We start from the raw sequence: 8657 nt of genomic DNA on the forward strand, positions 1-8657 counted from the left end.
ATATTTACCTTGATGCTACTTGCTATGCACCTAAACGCATTCATATGTATTACAACATGTAGTAGTGACTTTATCGTGGTGATCTTTGTTCGTGTTTGAAAATGATTCGATTTTTAATTGCTTTTTTTGCCCGTTTGATTTGACTTTTTTACCATAAAAAAACTGCATATTGCACTGCAGAAAACTCGATCTTCAAGTGTACTTAATCCATCAGAGCTGTAAGATACGTGTTTAAATACAGTAAAGTATGAATTACTGATTAACTCAACTTTTATCACAAGTATGAGTATTTATGTTTTAAGCATAGTAACCTGTTTGTCTTTGCTCTTTTTCTTTCTTTTTGTTTGTTTTGATTTGTTTTGTTTTTCTTTTTGAGCCGTAATCTTGAATTATCCGTCACAGGGTGTATTTATGAGTAACATTTTAGGAATACTGTTGTGTCATTCTGTTGCACGTTGGTTTAGCTTTTCATCCAAGAGTACATTTACCTGATAAAGACTGTTTTTCGTGTTTGTCAAATAGAGCCCAGTCGTGGACCACAAGAGGTATCTTCTTCTGCTGTGAACTCCTCAAAAATTATTATAACTTGGCTTGGACTACCAAAAGAAGTGGCCTATAGAAATATCATAAGATATCAAGTTAGGCTCAGTGTGCTGGAAAACTGTAGAGGGATCCAGTCTGGCTATTATTCAACCATTAACGCAACCACAACTTATGTTCTCGTGACTGGACTCTCTTTGTGTGCCAAGTACGAAGTGTCTGTTAGAGGCTACACTACTGCGGGGCCTGGACCCTACAGTATACCTGTAATGGTGCAGACATTGGGTAAGTAAGCCTTTAATGGGGTGATTTGCAAGGTAGGGGTTGATCAGAAGGGTTGCAGCAACTTATTAAAAAGTTTGGGAAACACAGGGTAATAATGATTTCGAGTCAAACGCGAAAAATCCTATCATTTTTAATTTCCTTATTTCATTTTCCTCAAAATTATTAACCTGGCTTGACTTCAAAGGGAAATTTTGGAGGTATTTTCATCTACAAATATTTGCATTAATCAAAATTCATTTCGAGAAGTAAAATTTTCATGAACTAGTGGCTACCACAGGACCCTGGGTTTGCTTCAAATGATATATTTTGGTTAAGTTGTGTCCTATATTTAATTTTTTTAATTCCATGTATTTTACCAAAAGGAAAAAACTCAACACTTCATCAAATTTGAAATGGAACAATCTCAAATCATCAGCTTCAGTATCTCTTTGTATGGATTTCAAGAGCAATGCAGTTTGAAAAACTTAGCACAACGATGATTGATCCTTGTTGGCGCTTGATTTTATGGCACCGATAGGTGGTGATTCGGTGTTATTTAATGTGAATGTTAAGAAATGCTTCATCTAAACCTGTTGTTTTACATCGTGTAGGTGAATTACAATGGTACAAAGTTTTACGATAAAAGCTTCAAACATGTTGGCACGCAAAAAACAAATTCAACAACGTATGCAGTGAGAGGTTTATTTCCAGGCACTTCATACAAATTCGAGATTTATGGCTTCTCCGACTGTGGACAAACTGCAACCAAAAGTGTCTACATCACAACACACATCATGGGTGAGTATGTAGATATTTCTTACAAAACATTTCGGTGAAAGAGATAACTCTTGGAGATCGATTCCAATTGATATGAATCAATCCCAAGTAATTAACTGAGTTAGGAAATGGATCATGAGTATTATCTATGTTCAATCCTGTCTCGCCAACACGTACATATACCAATGGGTGCAAGTCGTATAATGATACAAAATATATTTTTTTCTTTGTCAGCTCCTAATTCCCCTTTACCACTTAATATGACCGATGTTGAGGTTTCTGGGACAGCTGTTGATATTTATCTGTGGCCTGTTGAACAAGAAAATGGCCCCATAAGGTAATTAAATCAAAAGAGTGTGACTTACACTAATAGGTAAAGAGGCTCGTTTACGAAGTAAGGCACATGACAGTTATTATAAAGAAACGCTTATCTAGTCTCAGGAGATTTATATGCCTCTCATAGTATCGGCCTCATAGTTTTTAATTGCCGCCTCCAACAAGGGCGATGAGATCTCTTGAGTCAACACTCTATAACTGGGGTAACTCTATGTAAGGTTACAGAGCGAGAGATAAGCTCTAGAGGCCGGGTGTGAACTTTGTCTCCTATGTGGACCCAATTTTAGATATATTAAATCAAAAATAAGATGAGTGTTAAATGTAAATGCTTTTCGTTGTTTATCTTTCAGTGCTTACCAGGTCATTGTTCTGAAAGTCGCGGATGATGTTGAAGAGCTTCCGGGCGATTATGGTTCGCAACTGAAAGCTTCTAGTGATGCAAACAAAGAAAAATTGAACTTTTATATCGCTGCTGAGATAGAAAATCTACCAGTGATTGAAAAACCTTGGAAATTTACTGTTGGTGACGGTGAAAAAACTTCAAATTATAAAAATGAAATACTTGAAAGCGGAGAGAATTACATTGTGTATGAAAGAGCTTTGACTAAAACGAAGGATGTAAGTATACCAGTTATTTTAATTGGTTTTACTCGCTTTTTGCAGCTCGAACGATCTGACGCTTAACCTAAGAGAAAGCAGCCGTACGTTGATAACTTGTACAACTGGAACTACTGATTTTTTTTCCAGGAAATCTTTAGGGGAGCAGGGTTGGCGTAGTGGTGAGAGCGCTCACCTTCCACCAATGTGTTCCGGGTTCGATTCCTGGACCCGGCGTCATAAGTGGATTGAGTTTGCTGGTTCTCTACTCTGCTCCGAGGGGTTTTTCTCGGGGTACTTCGGTTTTCCCCTCTCCTTAGAAACCATCATCATTTGAATTTATTTAATTTAGAGTTTATTTGGATTTACACACGACTCCACAAGCTGTTCAGCTTTAGACATTATCGTGTCTAAATAAAGGTATAATTATTATTTCTCTCTTCTATTAAAAATTGTTTATTTTCATCATTATTATTATTATTATTATTATTATTATTATTAAGAATAGATCCCATAATGTAAGAAGTCATGTATATACCACGAGACAGTAGTATTGTTTGTATCGTAAGGAGCAGTTACGGTTTACATTTTTGAGTATTTTTACAGGTAATCTTAGAAGGGAAAGGCAGCAAAGTTGCTAAAATTACAATCAGTCCAGGTAAGAGTCCCCTACATTGCAATTATTTATAAATTATACATTTGTTTGTCTGGAAATGTGTTATTAAGCACGATTCTGTCCGTTACAGTTCATTGTCTTTTCAATCCTGTAAGAGCAGCATAATGAATGAGGTGACCCCTACCAAGAGCCTGTATATAGACCTCTTGGATGCTGCGCAAGTAACCACTTTAGAAAGATCTCCAAAGTGGTGATTTATTTCAATTGAAAAGTGATTGGTGACTTCAGAACGCGTGTTCACTTTACAACTTGTCAAAGTGGTAATAGTTCAAGGGGCTGCTCAGGCTGCTTGAAAATCCATTATCCTTTGAACTTAAAAACTTCACAGCTTTATTGATGATGAAATGGTCATTTTAAATGTCAATGAACTCCTTGAAATAACCGTTCATGACTTCCCATGGAGGCTACTTTACCGAACTCGTAGGATTCGTTAAAGTGGTCTTATATTTTTTTCGCAAGTTAATTACTTCTAAACCACCTTCAAATTTTCTTTGCTAAAGATTTCGTAAGGAAAAAGGTCCTTTGTTCCCTTCTCCTTCAATCTCTTCTCCTGTCTTCTTTTGTTCTTTTATCATTCTTTCCTTTCTTTATTTTCATTTTCTGGAGATTGTAGTAAGCAGGGAGGAGAGGGAGAGAAGTGATCTATTCAGAATCTTTTTTTCGGTGTGGGAGTTTTCGTTTTTATTTTTTCAGCGAAAGAAAAAAGTACGAGACTGAATCAGGGAGGACAATACAGCAGTTAATTGAACAACACGATTTAATAATCCAGGTCAGCTGCACTGTAGTTACTTGGAAATTATTAACTCTCAGGGATTATTTATTTGATTTTTAATTTCTGCTTTTCTGCTTTCAGTGAACCTCATTTGTCACGGTCAAAAATGTTCACTAAAGGTTTTCTCTCTTAAATATGATAGCCAAGTAAACTTCCACGTAATGAAAGTCCGATTTCACCGATTCTTGGAGGCCTTGCAGTCTTACGAAGCAATATGTTTTTTCGTCTTGTCCTCATTGATTTAATATTACGAAATCTTCATTCTCTTATGGTATCGTGCTTCATTGCCTTGGTTTGTTGTTGTTGCTTTTCTTTGTTTGTGTTTTTGAGTGTTTTGCAGAATTTTTTAACTCTTCAAAGAGGAGGGATCTACAAGAGTCCATTATGCAGGGTGATTCGTGTTCACTTTCTCTTACCAAAATCTACTTGGAAACCAACATTTAAGCCAATTACCGGAATACCATATGTAACAGATAGAAGTTCTCCTCCGCCTCTCGCGACAGGAAGATTTTTCGCTGCTTCTCTTTCTCTCCTTGAGGTCAAATTTTCACTTAGCTCTGCCCGAGGAAGAACACATCATATAAGACATCAACTAAGTAAAGAATGAAAATGAGCTTGTGTTAGCTACAGCAAACGTGGTGTTTCAGCCTCGTGTGTAATATCCATTATGGAACCCTACCTTTTCCCGTACTTTATGACAGTTTTTAGTCTGTATTTTGTACTCCGTAGTTTCTTATGGGCGGTCGAGACTTTAAATTACATCGCAGTCAGGTTTTTACCTTAAAAAGTGATTGAGTAATTTTAAGTCGGCTAAATATTATTTAAGGTATTTATAGATGACATAACAGAATTAAGGTAATAGACTTTTTGAACGCGATGAAAGATTTTAGGTAACGGAGTATTTTTGGAGCAAAGAATATGCTTGGAAAAGATTATTCAAAGCAAGTATTTATGTAACTGAAATGTACAGAAGGAATAAGATGGTTATATATTACAGAATAAATGTTTTCATGAAAGTATGTGGTCGACTCCGATACGCCATATCTCACTTATTTCATTAATTCTTTTTTTCGTGCTATAGCATTTCAATGTATTTAGTTGTTGTTGTTGTCTTTTTTTCTATTTAATGAAAAAACACACACATTTGACATAAACCTGCATCATTTTAATGTACAGTTTTAGCCATGCTTGTAGCGGAGATTCACTTGCTCAAGTAATCAGTCACTACACAATTACCGACTAGTAACTTTCCGTTTAGCTATTCCTGTAATGAAGATGGCTAGGTTCCAACTGGTGATAACATCAAATTACTTTATAACCATCTCATTATCACGCCACAGGTTGGAGAAGATTATGGGGAGTATGTGTGTCACGTTACAAATGCGTTTGGCTCAACATATGAAATCACCCTGCTCAATAGTGAAGGAAGATATTTTTTCTCACATTTTGAACGTGATCAAAATTATCTTTCAACAAGTTTAAGAGCTTCGAACTTCAAGTTCAAGTCCGGTTTGCAGTTTTAGGCTTCCAATTACGGCTGTTTAGACAGTTTTAAGCAGGTCTTTGTATGTATCAAAAGCAAAATAATGTAGTGGTCTCATACACCGAAGTTGTTCAGTGTGAATTACATTCTCTTTCTCCAGTTAGAAAATTTTTTTAGTGTACGATCCAGGTCGATCATTCCGTACATCAAAATTGGCCTGTCAGGTTGTAACTAAATCAAAACAGAGTTATATGCATCAATGTTGAGATCGAGAGGGCTCAAGGCTAAAATATCTCTGTTTCACTTATTAGTTGGTTCCGAAATTTCTAGAGGTCATATAAGTGACTTGATAACAAGATTTCGAGTTAATAGGCGTTTAAAATTTCTGGCATACAATGAGGTACGACCAAGAGACGACACAACAGAAATTTTGAAATTTTATTCATGTTTCGTGGATAAAAAAAGCGTCGTATTCCTTTGGATAAATCAACCCTAAGTAACACATCCATGCATCGAAACAAAGTAACGAAGCAGTTTTCAGTGTTTGATAGCTGCTTCGAAAGTTGTTTTTTTTCTTTTACTAGATACACAAAGCATCTTACTTGCCAGTCTCATCGCATTGTCTTTTACTGTGTTCGTGTTGCTCGTTAAAATTTGTGGGCTGATATGGCAGCAAAGCCGATCGCGAGCTGTTCCTAATAAATGGATACAGAATAAAGAAGAAATTGACTTTAATGGCGTCAAATCTTCACCTGATCAACAGTCAAGTAAGGAACAACCTTCAGATCCAAACACATATATGGAACTTAAACCCAGGCCTTCCAACTAAAAGTCTCGTGTTCCTTTTGAGTATCTGTCGTTATAGAAAAAAAAAACCGAAAACCCCGCCTATTATAATATGGTGCTTCAGAAAGAAAATGGTGGGAAACTAAAGGAAGAAGTGTATGAGGAAATATGATATTCCCAAAACCTATTTTGTATCTGTTTAGTTCAGAGCATCCATCCTGTTTCATATAATAAGCTTAATTAAATACTCATTCTGTATGTGTAATGTAAAGGAGAGCAGGTGCATAGATGACGTCACATCCTGGTTCTTTATTGCATAAGACAATTGGATTCCATGTTGCTGTGTGTCTGTTCTGCAATAAGTCACAGAAGACGTCCGAAAATTTTGTTAAGAACGTCAGTGCCACGCTCGGCTGCACTTCGTGAGCCACTGTTTTGTCCTGATTGCATTTTAACGTCACCTGTGATCAAAAACGGAACAGACGTACGGCAACATCCAAATAGTACTTCGGTTCGTGACACACTTCTTGTTCTAGTCTAGCTAAAAGAGTATTTGTCAATGAAATGAAATCGTTACAACTGTTTTCCTCCTTCATTCAAAATTCATTTCTTAAACCTTTCTTATATTTTACTTGTATCTGTGTAATTCTATCTTTTTTATTTGCTTTTTATGTGTTTGAAATGTACAGCCGGTTCGATTTTAACTATTAGTTATAACCATCGGATGGGGGGTAAGTTAAATTTATAACTTTGGGTGAGGTTCCCAGACAATACGAAACCTCTTAAAAGACAATCACGTATAACTTCGTCGACTTGGTTTGACGATTCCGTCTTATCAAATGTGAACTAATCCATATGTACCGTTAGAGTCAGTGTTATAAATTAAAAATTTGAATTCAAATTAAGGTGGGGAAACCTACCACGCGGAAGACTCTTTAGCTTGAGCTTTTTATTGACAAGAAAATTAAGTTTGTAACGTGAATATACCTCGACCAATAACACTTCAAGGCATTGCAGGATTCCTGTAACCAAATAGTGCATTCTGTTCTTGCTGTCAACTTTACATTTAGTCGAGGATTAAAGCATGACCCAGACTTTCTGTAGCCTTAGCTATGTTACTACTAATCTCTGCTTGGTAAGGACTGCAGCAGACGAGCACGAGTTAAGCTCTTTTGTTCAGTATAATTAATGCATAGAAACTCTTTTGTAGTGTCTAAGCAAGTTTGAAGGTTATGACATGATGTACAATAGAATAGAATTGAATACAGATTGCTTTCTTTAATGTCGAAGGCATGGGATGTGTTTGCAGAATCCTCCAAGCCAGAGGTTGATGTTAAAAACGCTCGACAAACTAAAAATACAAAAAAAGATAAAATGGAAATTATACATATACAAGTATAAAGAAACCTAGCTATCAAGTACCTCGTAATTTTGTGAACATTTCTGAGAAACTATTTGCTTCTGAAAAAAAAACTAAAAAATCTAATCACATGTATTAAAAATAGTTTAAAATGGAGTAATCCGAATTATAAACTGATTAAAATGTAAAAAATATCAATTTATTTTTGTATAAACTAGCCCAAAACTGTGTAAAAATGTAAAAATAGATAAAATATACATTTCATGCACTGGCACCCTGTGAAATTACCATTATTCAGGCGAGTACGAAATTGTGCCAAAGTGGTCGAGGATTTTGTTACAGCTGGTAATTGTTTCCATATTTGGGCAATCATGTACAAATGGGAGTTGTGCATGACAAGGCTGTTATATTTATATGGAGGCTGTACAACATTTAAGCCACTGCCTCATTAATTGTATTTAGACAACCGAGGTGTAAAAAAAATTGGGAGATATAATTTGGGCCATCTAGATTAAAACTTGCTCAGGGGGCAAAAGTCATAGGAAGCCGAATTACCTAGATTCAGTAATGTCTTGATCGCATTATGATTGGTACGTTTGATCATAGTTAGTAGAGGTTCGATGTTCTTTTTCAAGGCTTTAGATATGCCCAGAAGTAGTGGGCAACAGCTAGTATTCCAAATGCGGTAACTCGTAGGCTATATAAAGAGAAATCACAACGTCTGAATGAACTAAGGGCTTAATCCTCAGTAGTGCGGCTACCCTAGCTTACACCTTTTTCAGCAAGATTGCAACGGGAGGCTTGAAAGACAAATTCCGGTCCAATGCAACGCCACGAATCTTCAGAGGTGGTTCAATTTCGATGGACTTGTCACCACTAAAAAGACTGTGTGGGTGTTGAGATTTCCCCAGTGTCATTGCCCAAGTTTTAGCAGCGTTTACTTGCAGGTAACTTGCGGTGAACCAGAGGGTAATCTCTCTATGTCTTGATTCAGTGTAGATCATTAAAGTGTGCAGAGGCTCTCATGAGCGTTATGTCATTAGCGTAGAAACGTATACAGGGAAGA

At 36.3% G+C, this 8657-nt stretch overlaps 1 protein-coding gene across 1 annotated transcript; it reads left to right on the plus strand.

Annotated features, from left to right (window-relative positions):
• Positions 1-1395: 1395 nt before the first annotated feature.
• LOC148719790 (putative inactive tyrosine-protein kinase Wsck) lies at positions 1396-4981 on the plus strand. Its single transcript, XM_088737490.1, has 5 exons — positions 1396-1602; positions 1816-1918; positions 2268-2535; positions 3121-3172; positions 3884-4981. Exons 1-5 carry the CDS (start codon positions 1599-1601, stop codon positions 3931-3933), a joined length of 477 nt encoding a protein of 158 aa, XP_088593616.1. The 5' UTR covers positions 1396-1598; the 3' UTR covers positions 3934-4981.
• Positions 4982-8657: the final 3676 nt, after the last annotated feature.

Source organism: Stylophora pistillata, chromosome 11, assembly GCF_964205215.1.
Source record: "Stylophora pistillata chromosome 11, jaStyPist1.2, whole genome shotgun sequence".
Taxonomy (NCBI): Eukaryota; Metazoa; Cnidaria; class Anthozoa; order Scleractinia; family Pocilloporidae; genus Stylophora; species Stylophora pistillata.

Bases quoted from the DNA above. Each gene is read 5' to 3' on its own strand.
- LOC148719790 (XM_088737490.1), top strand. The intron at 2,536-3,120 runs GTAAGTATACCA...GTATTTTTACAG, and splicing joins CTTTGACTAAAACGAAGGAT to GTAATCTTAGAAGGGAAAGG. The intron at 3,173-3,883 runs GTAAGAGTCCCC...TTATTTTTTCAG, and splicing joins TAAAATTACAATCAGTCCAG to CGAAAGAAAAAAGTACGAGA.